Below are 15,578 nucleotides of genomic sequence, written 5' to 3'. Positions count from 1 at the left end.
CTGTCCTCAAACACGACCTCCCCAGGACAGGCAGACCAGTGAAGTCTGGACCAGAGCACCCTGGTCCCTGACAGACTCCTTATGGCAACTGAATGTTTCACAGTAGATCATATAATAAAAGAGGTATGGATTCTGGACCTTACAGACCATGACAGACGTTTGTAGGCTAGACCTAGACCTATAAGACCTTATAGGCAGTATTAGGCACACGGCACACTGTAACTATCCTTCGTTTTAACTGTAGAGGTCATTTGGGATTTGCGGCTGATGAAGAGGAGATAATATTAGGCGTATTGATCCTAGGTTGTAAGAATTTTGATCAATTCATATTTGTATACAAATATTCAGGTAATGTATATTTATTTTATTCCTTTATTTCTGTAGGCCTATTTATATATTTCTGTATTTATTTCTGTTTTTTCATACATACAAGCAGTAATTATAGAATAGAAAGTAAAACACAAAATCGTGGACCAGAACTGTAGCTTCTACAAGTATTTCGGTGGTTGGCGTCAAGAACGTGCATGAGAGACGACCCTAGATCAAAGCGGCTATAAAACCTCTTCTGATTCAGCTGTCATCTGGACTGGGTGTCCCCAGACCCTGAGCCATTCTCTCTGGCTCTGGGTGTCTCTATTTGAAGGCGCAACAGGTTATGAGAGAGCGACCCCTAGTGGCGGAATAGGATCTGTGCGGTCGCCAGATGTTCCCTGCAGTTGGACATACTGTAATAACTCATACATGAGCTGGGTTGGTTTACACCTCGTCCCACACACCAGATGACACCTCAGCTGTAGAAATTAGGGAAAGGAAAAGTAATTTTTGTAATTGAGCTTTTTGCGGATTATTTGAGTCCAGTTAGCGTATGTTTTTTAAACAAAAATAGAAATCAGGAATACCTGTGTAAAAGTGCATACAAAAAAGGTAAAATATATTTACAACGTGCAGCCTACGTATTTCATTTAGATTGTATGCCATGACGCTATACATTTGGTGTCATCGCAGTCACCAATGCACGATCATGTAGGCCAACGTGCGCGCATGGAACTAGTTAGGTATGCTGTATAAACTCAGTGACACAGATCATCTTTTATTTTTATTACTAGTATCTCTCTCGCCGACTCTCTCTCTCAAACGAATCGGATCGAATGGTCTAATGACGTCATGTATCAGCTGACGGGTTTGTTTTGCTGGCTTCAGACTGAGTCGCAGCTTCAAGGAAGGAAGGGATCATAAGAGGACTCGAAGGACTAGCTACAGAACAAATTGTGCTTAAGTCGGCCACCGATAACTACAATTTCTGTTTTAAATTTATATTAAGAAATCCGAAAAGTGTATAGTTTCAACTACGCGGGTGTTTGGTTTGTGTGCAAAAATGCCTTCAGAAAAAACCTTCAAACAAAGAAGGACATTTGGTAGGTATTGGTAAACCAAAGTTGTCTTATTTTGTGTGTAAGAGTTACATTGTCAGGACATTGTTTTTTTATTCTTGATATGTCAGCCTATACTGTAGAATAGATTGACCCAATTCAGTGTGTTTTAAAGGCCCGAAATGTTCTTTGTTTACAGAGCAGATGGTTACCTAATTCTCCCAAATGTGTTCTCACTTTAACATCGATCTCTCGTTAAAAAGACAAACATAACTCAAGAGGATTTTTCGGGAGAGGAGATAAAAAGGCACAACAATTATGCTTTAAGTGTTAGATCCAATGTTTTACTATTTTGGGTTCAGGGGTGGTGGCTTTCTCTTCTGTGACAAACGTAAACCACACAAGATCAAATCCTTAAAGCCTACTGTTAAGTATATAAAACGAAACAAAAAAATAAGGCGTCTTTAAAATGTCAACGATGACTCATACGAAAATACTCCCCGAACAACACGGATAATTTCCACTGTAGCCTACATTGTTTATTTGTGCCAGGGCAGTTAGGAGAAAAACAAGTAGGCTAGGCTTCAAATCGCTGGTGTCGAAATGTTGTGCGCTGCAGGATTGGGGGATGGGACGGGTTGGTGGGGGTGGGAGACTGACGGGCGGGCGCCCGAATGTGTTATAATCTAGGCTACTAGGCTAACAGGAAAGTTCTTAATCTTCTAAATTATTGTTTGTCGTGTCCTCCCGACTGTGCTAGTTTCATATCCCTTTTCCTCGATTTTAAGCCCACACCAGCGGTCCCAGAGTAGCATAGGCTACTGCGTTAGCTTAGCCCACGAGTATCGTCTTGTTTTACAGTACAGATGCGAAGCACACTTCTTTGTCCCAAGGCCGCGTCTATTCCACTGTATATGGCAGTGCAGTAGAAGACTTGTGAAGTTGGCCAGTTCCCAGTGTTAACACATGACAGTGAGGCAAAAATAGGTGTCTAGGCTACTTATAATTATGTCAGTGGACAATACCAACAGAGAAAAGCATTGTACCATGATTTCTTCTCCAAGTTTGACATATGGAGCCATAGGCAGGTCAGATCCTGTTTCAAATCTTAAGGATTTGTTTCTGTGCCAGACAGAGAGTTTTGAGTTCCATGTGCCTGCAACTGCTTAGTAGACAGTAGGCAAACACTGCTCTGTGGGCAGTTTTTCCAAGTTCCCAGCTAATTTCAAACCTCTACAACAGCCATTCAGGACCTTTTCCTCCAGCAAGGAAGCTGACAGATAATTTTACAGACCTACATTATAATGTAGCTTAAAATGGTTAGCTAGCTAGCCAATTCAGTGAAACAAAATGAAAATCTTGTGTTAGAGTGACCAGTGAGACAGGCTGGTCTGAGGTAAAGCTGTCAAACAGAGATCCCTTGTGTCCATGACCTTCCTGGGAAACGGTTCAAAACACACAGACACCACTGTTGTTCCTCATGGGCTCTGAAGTCTATTAAATACAGCAAACAACCGTGCAGATTGTAAACTAATTGCAAAAAAAAATGTTATCTTCCTAGGCAAAGAAGTACACAGGCAAAATGTGAAAGACACATTAAAAGGTATACTTGGGCCAGAAAAATCCATAACAGTTATACTTTTGGTGTTCATCCATTATGGCCGCAGAGGACAAAGAAGCTAAAGCTGAGATCTTATCAGCTGCTGAGGTTGCTGTTGTTTAACACTGGGAACAAACACCTGCAGGAGTCAAAGTTCACCAGGGACGGATCATAGTTCAGCAGGGAGAGGTGTCTGTGGAACCAAGCACTGCTTAACAGTCCTCTAAACTCTGTGGTCGCCTTTAGATATGTACACGTTCGCTGTACCTGACAGATACATTCTATATGGGGCAGGAAGTAGGAAGTGGCTAACCATGTTCCATTTCCTGTGTTTTAACAGAGCAGAGGGTAGACGACGTGAGGCTGATCCGAGAGCAGCACCCCAACAAGATCCCAGTAGGTCCCTGACACGCTACATACATCTGCTTTACACGCTACATGCATGTCGCTTACATACTATATGAACCTGACGCACTTCATGTGTTTCACATGCTACAGGTCATGCTACATGCATGTGCCATCACACTTTTTACGTGTGTCACAACACTGCACACGTTTCGAATTATTTTTCAAACTAATAATTCAGCTGCATAAATGCCCATGTCCTAAGATGCTGCTGTGGTTTCAGGTGATCATTGAGAGGTACAAGGGAGAGAAGCAGCTTCCAATCCTGGACAAGACCAAGTTCCTTGTCCCCGACCACGTCAACATGAGCGAACTCATCAAAATCATCAGGTATGTCTGGATGGTTCCAACCTTGTGTGTGTGTGTGTGTGTGTTAGTTAGCACACTGTGTTAACACACACGTGTGTGTTTAACTCACATAGTGTGTCATTAGAATAGAGAACTATGTGTTGGAAGTTCTGCCCATTTGATATCCAAGTTGCGCCATCCACAATGAACTGAATCCACCTTCTGCTAGCTACAGACCTGCAGTCTCCTTCTGAATACATCTGAGCAGTGATCAGGTTCTCGCAGGCTCTGTTGTGCTCAGATCATTGTGGGCGACAGATGAATGATGATCTAGACGCCTTGTCTCAGGAAACTACATCTGAAGTAGAGGCGGCTGTCTCTCTGTATCTATGCACTGGCACCTATTTTTGGAACCCCTATGGTTAATATTCACACAAATCTAAACGCATGAAGCCAGGTCTTCATTTATAAAACATTTGTGTGCTTTTTCGAATGGGGGGGTGGGGGGGGGGGGAGTTGAACCTGCGAGCTCTTGATCTGAATTAAAAAAACAGAGCTGTTCATAAACTGAGCCTGACCTGTCATACCCCCTCCAACCCATAGGAGGCGCCTCCAGCTGAACTCCAACCAAGCCTTCTTCCTGCTGGTGAACGGGCACAGCATGGTGTCCGTGTCCAGCCCCATCTCCGAGGTGTACGAGCGCGAGAAGGATGACGACGGCTTCCTCTACATGGTCTACGCTTCCCAGGAGACATTCGGAACCCCAGCCGACCAATGAGACTCCGTCCCGCCGACACCTGGCCAGCGATTGGACAATGATACTATGACTACCATTCCCCCTCCTGTGATTTTCTGACTCCCTTCCTTTCCCCCTTCAAACCCAACCCAGCCCCCCTCCATTCCTGCTTGCTGTAAACCCCTTGCCAAGACTTCAAGGAGCTGATAGGTGCCCTCTTCTTCATGCTTCAAGACCTTTTGTAGAAATGAGAATAGTTCTGCTTTCCTAACCAGCCCTGCCTCTGTCCCCCACCCCACCCCCCTCTACCCCAACCAACCCTCCCTGTCTCAGCCCACACCCCTTCCAACCCATCACCCCCCTTTTCTCCCCCAGCCAGCCCCCACCTTTGACCCTCCATACACTTGATCTTACGTTGTCCTCTTAAGGTGTCTTGCTCTGTTGATGGAGTAGAATAGCAAAAACACGATTGGCTGTTTAGATTCCTACCTCAGTCAGTCGTTTAAAGCCATGTTTGGGTCCTACTTCCAGCGGTCTGCGTTGCGTCCAGCCCGAGACATCCCCAGTGTGCAGTAGTGTTGGGTGAGCTTGCTGTGAAAAGGGCAGGAGGAACTAAAACAAACTGCTTAGGAACCTTCAGGGGTCCTTTAAGAATCTCCAGTTTGAATCTTCTCTAATGCTCGTCAGTGCCAGGGCATGTGATCATACAGTGGCGTCTGTCGGAATGACTAAGGCTTAGGTCTTTAACGCCATAAAGGAATTTTTGTTTCCACTTCCTCGTTGTGTACTGTTTCATCCAGGCAAGCTGTAGTTTCCTTTCACCACCCCTGTTCAGCTCAGCTCATGGGATGACCTACTAAGTTCTTTGGTTTTGTTTAGATGTAGCTCCTTATTAAAGCATCCATGATCCTTATCAGTTAGTTTGTTTTCCCACCTGTTTCCCGCCACGTGGAACTTCAGGAGGGGACTGCTGCTTGCTATGCTTCTAGAATCTTGCGTGATGATTGTAGAGAGATTTAAGCCTCAGTGTACAGATAGAATAATTACTTCTGAATTTATAAATCTATGATGTTGAACACTACGATGAAGAGCATGACTGATGGAGAAATCAGTGATGCGGACGATATAAGGAGACTTAACAGATTTTATGATAGGAGAAGGGAGGGATGGATCAGGAACTCTTTTTAATACTCGATAAAAAAAAACCTTTGTCCTCCCCCCCTTTCTTAGTAAACACAAGGAATAACTAAACCCCTGTCTCGTCACATGACTAATTTTGGTAGAATTGGTCCAAACCAGCTTGCTGCTGCAAAGTGTAAACCTGCCTAGCCAGTTCAGATCTGCTATCCCTCCTTCCTCCTCATTCCCCCTTGATGAGTGCTGCGTTAGGCTTCACTGTCACACCCTCTGTTTGGGATGTCACATCCTGTCACACCCTCTGTTTGGGATGCCTTTTAGAAGGTTTGGCTAAAAGGTTAGCGTTGCATTTACACCTTTAGAATGTGCTGTCCCTCTCCCTGCTCCACTTCCTTGCATCTCTTTTTCAATCCTCTAAACAACATAAACGTTTAGATGCTTTTTGTTTTGGTCACAGTTTTTTTTTCTTTTCTCAGTTTTCCTTTTGCTCTTTTTATTTATGTGATATTTTATTGTAAAATATGTGTCCATAACCAACCTCTGGGCGTTCTAAACACGGTCCTTTATGGAGATGTGATTTAGGGTTGTAATAACATTGTCATACAACGTGTTGTAGTGAAGGGGTGGCTCAATGTTCCTGGAACAGCCATCACCCCCTGTTGATGCCCTCAGTCTTCATAATTACAGCAATATTACACAACCTCTTCCTGTATTTATGTTGCTATTTTATGAATAAAATACATTAAAACAGTATGGTTGTGTACAATAGCAGTGGAAGAGAATGCTGACAATTCAACCATGACATAGTTGATATGTTGTCTCACTCAGTTGAAATGTTTGCCAAACAGTACAGAATCAAAACATTTTATTATTTCTTTTTTTTTTCAAAGGTTGTGATGCGATTTTTATAAAACATAACTCCTAAAACAATAGAAAAATGACAGAAAAAGAAACATGTTTACTGGCTTTCATGTTTCTACACCAACAATTCAAAATCTGCAGTTTTTGTTGTTTTGGTTGTAAAGATTAAGCAACATGCATAGCTGTGGATACAGAGATGGTAGTTACACTGAACACCCCTCCTGTCAGTCCTCATCCTGGCCACTAGGGGGCTCTAGCTCATACGGATCAGCTGAAGACCTGGATCCCTGTCTGGCTCAACATGGTGTCAGAGAAGAAGGATGAAACAAAGGTAGCGTAGGATTCTACGGCTTTCAGAAACTTGCCGATTGAGCTCATATAAAATATTCATCCCTATCTCACATGAGGAATACTACAGTCCAGCCGGAATCAAAATGTAGATCCTAAGTATTCTGTCCACTAGAGTCTTGTGCTTGGCACATTTCTCATTTCATACGGACGTCCCTGACGGAGGGGTGGGTCTTTAACCAACACTCCTGGGATTGGTGCTTCTGATTGTCTGAAGACGACACATTTTCACCAATGAAAAACCATCAATGTCTCTCATAGCAACCAAAATGGCAGTTCACTTTCCTGCAAGTTATGATTACCATAGTCAAGTTATGATTACCATAGTCAAGTTATGATTACCATAGTCAAGTTATGATTACCATAGTCAAGTTATGATTACCATAGTACATTTTTACTCAATGACTCCACGTCATTTAAGTTGAGATCAGCGTTCATACACACATATGACATTCACCCGGTTAAATACACGTCCCTCATGTCGTCATGGTGATACTCAGAGTCACTTCAGCTAAGTCTGTTCTTGAGGACTTGTGTCCTGGTGTCATCTCTCCTCCGGCCGGGACCAGCCCGGCCCCCTCGTCCCTAGGCTCCCACAGCCTGGGGCACCCCCTGGCACCCCCTGCCCATCCCACCCTAGGCCCCCACCCCTTCCACCCTAGGCCCCCACCCCTCCCACCCTAGGCCCTCACCCCTCCCACCCTAGGCCCCCACCCCTCCCACCCTAGGCCCCCACAGCTGGAAACCCCTAACGCCCCCCTTGGCTCTAGGCCCCACCCTCCACCCCGGAGCTTTTGCTCGTTCTCAGCTGAAAAGTGCTTTAACAACCCCCACCACCCCTAACCCCCCAGAAGACAGGCTCCTTCCCAGTATGACTGAAGGATCATACCGAACAGGAGACACACATCCATAAACAAATAACACTGACTAAAATCCTCTTACAAACATGACAAAATCAAACTTTCATAAAATTGCTTTCGATGATTAAAACATTCAAAACTGTGTAATAGACATACGGTTGTTTCAACCGTGCCAATTGTTTGGAAAAATTAAAAATATACAAAAGAAACCATGAATTTTGGCATAGCAAAGTTAGCAACATTTCGTTCTTCTTCCTATACCGAGGACTCACATGCTGAAGAAACTTAATAAGAAACCTGGGTCCGTATTCACGAAACACATTCAGGCTAAAAGTAGTTCCTACTTGTTAGGTAAGATCAAATGTCTAGTGAATACGGCCTCTGATTCTTTTCCTTCCAATCTTCCTCGACATCCCTTCTCCTCCTCTTCCTCCTCCATATCTTTCTCCTCATCACCTCACCTTCTCCTCCTCTTCCTCCTCCATATCTTTCTCCTCATCACCTCACCTTCTCCTCCTCTTCCTACTCCATATCTTTCTCCTCATCACCTCACCTTCTCCTCCTCTTCCTCCTCCATATCTTTCTCCTCATCACCTCACCTTCTCCTCCTCGTTCTGTATTTACATTTACTGTATTTAAGATTCCTATATATTTAATGTACGTACCTTCCTGTCAAAGTAAATACCTTGGCCGGGTTTTCCAGATTCATTTAGAAGCTCTCAACGCTAAGAGCTTCTTTAGAGCGTTCTAAGAACGCTCTCAAGAACGCTCTTAGAACGCTCTTAGAACGCTCCTAAGAAGCTCTTAGCGTTAAGAGCTTCTTAACAAATCTGGGAAACCCGGCCCTTGTCTGTGCAAACTTTCATGGCGATTAAAACTCTTTCTGATTCTGATTCATTGACCCTTCACCTTCCTGACTGTCACATTTTAAATATTCTGATTCAGATGATTACCAGATTAAGTCCATGTCCAAGGTTAGAAAGTTTGTATTGGTTGTCTGTAGTGCATTGAAGGTAGTCCAGAAGGTTGCATGTACTAGCTCCATGATGTGTGCTGTGAAGTACCAGGAGGTTGCATTATCTAGGCCCATGATGTGTGCTGTGAAGTACCAGGAGGTTGCATGTTCTAGGCCCATGATGTGTGCTGTGAAGTACCAGGAGGTTGCATGTTCTAGGCCCATGATGTGTGCTGTGAAGTACCAGGAGGTTGCATGTTCTAGGCCCATGATGTGTGCTGTGAAGTACCAGGAGGTTGCATGTTCTAGGCCCATGATATGTGCTGTGAAGTACCAGGAGGTTGCATGTTCTAGGCCCTTGATGTGTGCTGCGTTAGTCTCCAGAGTCCTGGCTGTCAGGGTGGGGAGTGTACTTCAGCCTGAAGATCCCTGAGAGGCAGAAGAACAGAAAAGACCGTCGACACGCTCATTAGCAAGGCTCTCTCAGCAAAGACACACTGCTATTTTCTAAGCTCTCGTTACAAGCAATAATCTACACTCCAACTCTGCTCCTGGAGAGATACACTACTACACTGTAAGTTTACACTGCCACCATGCTCCAGGTAGAATCCCCACCACCACAGTAAGCACTGCAGTGAGTGGAGATCAATTCAACATGCACAAACACACTATGGATAAAAACATCTGCTAAATGACCACATTTGCACTTGTATGCTAGCCTGACGTTGTCATACTCATAATTCTAGTCAGAATATGAGTCTGAGAACTCTCCGTTGGGCTTTGACTACGAGGCGTGTTTCAAACGAGCCTGGAAAACAAATGCCTCTTCGCTCAATTGGATAGATCTACAACCAATCAGAGCAACAGAGTTTAAACAGAAATTAAACTTTTACCGATTCCCGTAGGAAGGACGGCAAAAACATATTTTCCATCGACAAATGCCTTGATTGCGTCTCTCTGTTCCTCTTTCAAAATTAATGCGCTGTCGATGTCTTCTAAAACAGACTCGATGGCAGAATCATAACATCCCAGATCTCCAGCGGTAGCCATGTTTGTTCAAAACAAATTCAACTTAAGCGCTCTTTTGTGTCGTGGGTGATTACGTTACTGTTGATCATCTGTCCATCATCGTATAAAGCCCGCCCTGGCAATTTCATTGGTTCGCCCAAATTCTGGTTTTCTGTAGTTGGTCCCCAATACGAGACCCTCCAGACCCAACTTCCCGACCAAATTTTTTGGGGGGCGGGGAGAAGTTGGGCTGGCAGCCAGGCTACTTGTACGCACCTTGCTGTAGTGAATCCATGGGAGGCTGTTTGCATTCCTGGGCTCGATGACCACTTGCCCCGCAGTTGTAGCACGATGCGTTCCCTGACCGCTTGTGCCCGACTCCGTTACCCAGCAAGCCATGCGGCTGGTACACATTACCCCCGCCCCCCAGGAAGCCCTGCATGGGTGGCAGGACCAAGCCCTGCGGCTGCTGTGGGTCATGTGACATGCTGCTGTTGTAGAGAGGCGGTGCCACCAGAGGGTAGGAGAAGGCTCCTGCAGTACTGGCGGTGGCCAGCAGGGGGCTGAGGTGGAACAAGGGCCCCAGAGTGAACACGGACGTCCCAGAGAACGGATGCTGGAAGTAGCCGGCGTAGTTGGCTGGGAGGGGCCCGTACGAACCGCAGTTCCCCCGGCAACCACAGGAGCTGCACACACAGACGGAGGAACAGGGGGAGGAGGAGGAGGAAGAGGGGGAGGAGCCAGGGGCGATGGCGTAACAGACCTCTGGGGGGGAGGGGCTTGAGCTAGGCGGGACCGCAGCCGCTACGCTGGTCACGCTGTAGGTGTGTCCGGGCACCACCGTTGCCATGGGAACACTGCTCGCCGTTGCCACAGGAATGCCGTTGCTGCTACACGCCACGCTGCCTGATGGGAAAGTTGACATGGAGGAGGAGGAGGAAGGCACTGAGGGGCAGGTGGGGTAGGGGTAGTGTCCCGTGGTTCTAAGAGGGAGGGAGGAGGACACCTGCAGTGAGAGAGGAGGGTGGGACACATGGTGGAGGGTGTTGGAGGTGGAGGTGAGGGAGTTGCTGGTCTCCACCACCAACCCAGAAAGGGAGCACAGGGAGCTGGGTGCAGATGGGCCTCTGGGGCCGTGGGGGTCCTGGAGCCCAGGAGGTGGGCTTTCCAAGCCCAGGCCTGAGAACAGGCACTCCAGCCTCACCCCAGGCCCCAGGGGAGGGGGCCGGGGTTTCCGTGGGGAGGTCTGTACCCGGCCTGGGGCTGGGGAGACCAGGGGCAGAGAGACGGGAGGCTGGGAGGGGGGAGAGAGACAGGACGTAGGGTCATTCTGGACTGGGAGGACCTGAGCTGTGGGTCTGCTGGAGCCGGCTGGAAGGCTGGGACTGAGGAGGACACAAGTCCTGTCTACTCCAGGTAGGTCCAGACCCAACTCCATACCTGAGGAGAGGAGATTTGTGGAAGATGAATCAGAATTAGTGGCATTGTGACAGTGCTCCATTTGATTGAAAAGGCCTTCTGATGGAGGGCTTGCTGTGAGAAGGTCTTACGTCTGTGTGTGTCCTTGGGCCTGTCGAACGCCGCGTCTCGGGGACTGCAGGGGGCGCTGGAGTACCCAGAAGAGGAGCTGCTGTCTCTGTTTAGGGAAGACCCTTGGTCTACATCCACACGCAACTCTGCAGACACACACACACACATGTTCATGCTCAAACACATTTCACGTGGTCACATTTCTCAACAAAGAGGTCTATCCAGTATTACCTGTGCAGGTATTGGGTGTAACCTATGTAGGTGTTACCTGTGTTGGCAGGTTGTAGGTGTGCAATGGGGCCTATGTGGCTGGAGGGGGTTACCCTGGCGATCCCACTACAGGACACTGGAAACTGTGACACCATGTACTTCTTCTCCATTTTCTCCCTGCTGGCCACACACACACACACATATTTAGCGCACACACACAGAGCTTCTCTCACAAAAAATAACCTGATCTACCAACATGGTACTGGGCTTGTGTACCCTGTATTGGAGGAAGGCAGTTCCACACATGGCCACTAGAGGTCTTGTATAACCTACAATGAAGGGGTGACATGGGGATGGCTGTGTCAGGTCTGGGGTTATGACTGAGTAAGGGTGACATGGGGATGGCTGTGTCAGGTCTGGGGTTATGACTGAGTAAGGGTGACATGGGGATGGCTGTGTCAGGTCTGGGGTTATGACTGAGTAAGGGTGACATGGGGATGGCTGTGTCAGGTCTGGGGTTATGACTGAGTAAGGGTGACAGGGTGGAACACAACCGGGGGGGGCCATGACACGGCTAAACAAGCTGGTGGTGAGACTGGAAACAGGGTTGAGCTGATTGTGTTTTCTCCCTTTCCACACGCTCCATACACGCACAAACACTATACTTATCTCGCTTAAAGTACAACTTATCTAAACTAACCATTCAGCCCAGTTAACCATTGACGCCCTCCAGTCCTGTATTCTCTCTCTCTCTCACAGAACAGCAGCACTGATTGGTTCTCTTCAGGTTAATGGCTAAATAAACAAACAACTTCTCCCTCTTCTGCAGCTGTATATCTGGGTGCATGACTAAAGCGCACACATACACACACACACACACCTACATAGCTTTATGTCAGGGCATGTCTGGCTGTATGACTACATCGTGTGGTTGTGCAGAGAGCACACACACAGGGTCGTTTCTGTGTGTCTGGGGGTAGTTGAGAGAGGTCCAGTCCAAAAGTCCTCTTGTACAACTCGTAACTGTTCTAAATACTACTTCTATCTATGTTACATAGCTTGAAGCATACAGGGATGGATATAGCCCCATATATTAGGATGAAAGCGTGTGCTAAATGAACACATGATTCTGATGATTCTGATTCTTGTTCCATGTGAAGGACTCACTTCTGCAGCTCCAGCTGGGTCTTCAGCTTCTTCTTGGCTCCTTGTGTGAGGTCATACTTATTCAGATCCTCTTCAGTCAGACCTAAGAACTGAGGAGGGAGGGGAGACAGGTGAAGAGACTGGGCTGTACAGAGAGATAGAGAGAGGGATAGAGAGATAGAGAGAGGGATGGAGAGAGGGATAGAGAGAGGGATAGAGAGATAGAGAGAGGGATGGAGATAGGGATAGAGAGAAGGATAGAAAGAGGGATAGAGAGAGGGATAGAGAGAAGGATAGAGAGAAGGATAGAGAGAGGGATGGAGAGAGGGATAGAGAGAGGGATAGAGAGAGGGATAAAGAGAGGGATGGAGAGAGGGATGGAGAGAGGGATAGAGAGAGGGATAGAGAGAGGGATAGAGAGAGGGATAAAGAGAGGGATGGAGAGGGATAGAGAGATAGACAGAGGGATGGAGAGAGGGATAAAGAGAGGGATAGAGAGGGATAGAGAGAAGGATAGAGAGAGGGATAGAGAGAGGGATAGAGAGAGGGATAGAGAGAAGGATAGAGAGAGGGATGGAGAGAGGGATAGAGAGAGGGATAGAGATAGGGATAGAGAGAGGGATGGAGAGAAGGATAGAGAGAGGGATGGAGAGAGGGATAGAGAGAGGGATAGAGAGAGGGATAGAGAGAGGGATGGAGAGAGGGATAAAGAGAGGGATGGAGAGAGGGATAGAGAGAGGGATAGAGAGAGGGATAGAGAGAGGGATGGAGAGAGGGATAAAGAGAGGGATGGAGAGAGGGATAAAGAGAGGGATAGAGAGAGGGATAGAGAGAGGGATAGAGAGAGGGATGGACAGAGGGATAGGGATGCACTGCTCTCTCCACATCCGCCCCAGGCCCCGCCCACTATCTTCCCTGGCCCCACCCACCTCCTCCATGGTCAGCTGCTTGAAGACGGGGTAGTACTTGTGGAGGCGGAGCTTGCGTAGCCATTCCAAGATGCCACTCTGCTCCGGGCTTGTGGGAGGGGCCAGGGTGGCGCTTTGGAGACATCCAAGGGGGGGCACTGCAGTTTCTCCTCCTGCAGGGTGGGGGCCCACCAGGGGGCCCTGGGGGGGCAGCTGAGGGGGGAGGTGAGGGGGCAGGTGGCAGAGGTGGGGCAGGTGGGGAGGGGAATGAGGCTGCATGGAGCTGTGGACACTCATGACTGGCTGGATACTGGCCACTCCACAAACAGCCCTGTCAGAGAGAGTGAGAGAGAGAGAGAGAGAGAGAGAGAGAGAGAGAGAGAGAGAGGAGGGGGGGGGGGGTTGAATGATGGAAAGACAGTAAGATAGAGAAGGACAGAGAATGAGAGAGAGAGAAAGAAAACAGAAAGGGGGAAAGCAAGTGATATGAATGAAAGAGACAGAGAGAAATAGAGATGGTCAAAGAGGAGCGAGAGAGAGAGGCAGGCAGGCAGGCAGGCACGGAGGGAGAGAAAGGATGAAGAAAGAGAGACAGAGAGAGAGAGAGAAAAAAAGAGAAGAAGGGAAAAAGAGGGAGATAGAGAGATTGAGGTCTTACCTGTTGGTCCCTCTGTATTGCAGCAGGCAGCCCAGACCTGCAGAAGAGGAACAGCAGAGATGAGAGCAGCCCAGACCTGCAGAAGAGGAACAGCAGAGATGAGACTTGACCTGTCTCCCTCACAGCCTCACACACAGAGAACCTTCTTTCTATCTGTTCCTAGGTAGAACCTCCTTTCTATCTGTTCCTAGGTAGAACCTCCTTTCTATATGTTCCTAGGTAGAACATTTCCCCAAAAACAGTTGGAAAAGAAGTTTCCAAAGGTTGAAAAAAAAGCTTTAAAAAAGGTTTCCCCATTTTTCGGAAATCTAACAAAATGTTTGCATCATTCACTTACTTGTTGTGGACTCTACAATACTATATTACACTCTGCTCTGCTTTACTCTGATTCAGACTTCTCTGTTCTCCTCTCCCCTGCCCTCCTCTATCCTCTCCTCTCACTGTGTGTGAAAAAAGTTTCTAAAAGTTTCTAAAATATTTCTGAAAAAAGATTTTGAGAGAGGTCCATAGTTCCGCACAGCCCTAACGTCTGTAACGTCTGAGCGTGTGCAGAGAAGACCTGTAGGCTCCAGCATGGTGGGTTTAAAGATGTGGTGCCACATTACCACACACACTCACACATCACTGCCCAGCCACACTGGTGCCACATTACCACACACACTCACACATCACTGCCCAGCCACACTGGTGCCACATTACCCCACACACTCACACATCACTGCCCAGCCACACTGGTGCCACATTACCACACACACTCACACATCACTGCCCAGCCACACTGGTGCCACATTACCACACACACTCACACATCACTGCCCAGCCACACTGGTGCCACATTACCACACACACTCACACATCACTGCCCAGCCACACTGGTGCCACATTACCACACACACTCACACATCACTGCCCAGCCACACTGGTGCCACATTACCACACACACTCACACATCACTGCCCAGCCACACTGGTGCCACATTACCACACACACTCACACATCACTGCCCAGCCACACTGGTGCCACATTACCACACACACTCACACATCACTGCCCAGCCACACTTGTGCCACATTACCACACACACTCACACATCACTGCCCAGCCACACTGGTGCCACATTACCACACACACTCACACATCACTGCCCAGCCACACTGGTGCCACATTACCACACACACTCACACATCACTGCCCAGCCACACTGGTGCCACATTACCACACACACTCACACATCACTGCCCAGCCACACTGGTGCCACATTACCACACACACTCACACATCACTGCCCAGCCACACTGGTGCCACATTACCACACACACTCACACATCACTGCCCAGCCACACTGGTGCCACATTACCACACACACTCACACATCACTGCCCAGCCACACTGGTGCCACATTACCACACACACTCACACATCACTGCCCAGCCACACTGGTGCCACATTACCACACACACTCACACATCACTGCCCAGCCACACTGGTGCCACATTACCACACACACTCACACATCACTGCCCAGCCACACTGGTGCCACATTACCACACACACTCAC

At 47.6% G+C, this 15,578-nt stretch overlaps 2 protein-coding genes across 5 annotated transcripts in view; one reads left to right on the top strand and one right to left on the bottom strand.

The window, feature by feature from the left end:
* The first annotated feature begins 1,187 nt into the window (after positions 1-1,187).
* Positions 1,188-6,289, top strand: map1lc3b (microtubule-associated protein 1 light chain 3 beta). Its single transcript, XM_047034309.1, has 4 exons — positions 1,188-1,415; positions 3,311-3,366; positions 3,599-3,705; positions 4,267-6,289. The coding sequence occupies exons 1-4, from the start codon at positions 1,376-1,378 to the stop codon at positions 4,439-4,441; spliced, it is 378 nt and encodes a 125-aa protein (XP_046890265.1). The 5' UTR covers positions 1,188-1,375; the 3' UTR covers positions 4,442-6,289.
* A 2,138-nt stretch (positions 6,290-8,427) lies between these two features.
* The window catches only part of zcchc14 (zinc finger, CCHC domain containing 14), a 14,519-nt gene continuing 7,368 nt past the window's right edge, over positions 8,428-15,578 (bottom strand). For 2 of the 4 annotated variants that reach the window (XM_047034323.1, XM_047034326.1), the window contains exons 7-13: positions 14,021-14,096; positions 13,384-13,693; positions 12,476-12,564; positions 11,367-11,488; positions 11,119-11,244; positions 9,845-11,008; positions 8,428-8,989 (exon numbers count right to left, since the gene is read on the bottom strand). In XM_047034323.1, the coding sequence (XP_046890279.1) occupies positions 8,934-8,989; positions 9,845-11,008; positions 11,119-11,244; positions 11,367-11,488; positions 12,476-12,564; positions 13,384-13,693; positions 14,021-14,096 (1,943 nt within the window). In that variant the 3' untranslated portion in view covers positions 8,428-8,933. The remainder of the gene's footprint in view (positions 8,990-9,844; positions 11,009-11,118; positions 11,245-11,366; positions 11,489-12,475; positions 12,565-13,383; positions 13,694-14,020; positions 14,097-15,578) is intronic. The other 2 variants (XM_047034324.1, XM_047034325.1) reach the window with 2 other exon arrangements.

The sequence above is a fragment of the Hypomesus transpacificus genome, chromosome 14 (assembly GCF_021917145.1).
Source record: "Hypomesus transpacificus isolate Combined female chromosome 14, fHypTra1, whole genome shotgun sequence".
Lineage (NCBI taxonomy): Eukaryota > Metazoa > Chordata > Actinopteri > Osmeriformes > Osmeridae > Hypomesus > Hypomesus transpacificus.
Note: the sequence above shows the minus strand (reverse complement) of the source record. Positions and strands in the feature narration are given on the sequence as shown.

Excerpts from the sequence above, each read along its gene's own strand:
- map1lc3b (XM_047034309.1), top strand. The coding sequence starts at position 1,376 with ATGCCTTCAGAAAAAACCTTCAAACAAAGAAGGACATTTG. Across the intron at positions 1,416-3,310 it reads CAAACAAAGAAGGACATTTG|AGCAGAGGGTAGACGACGTG; the intron begins GTAGGTATTGGT and ends GTGTTTTAACAG. Across the intron at positions 3,706-4,266 it reads GAACTCATCAAAATCATCAG|GAGGCGCCTCCAGCTGAACT; the intron begins GTATGTCTGGAT and ends TCCAACCCATAG.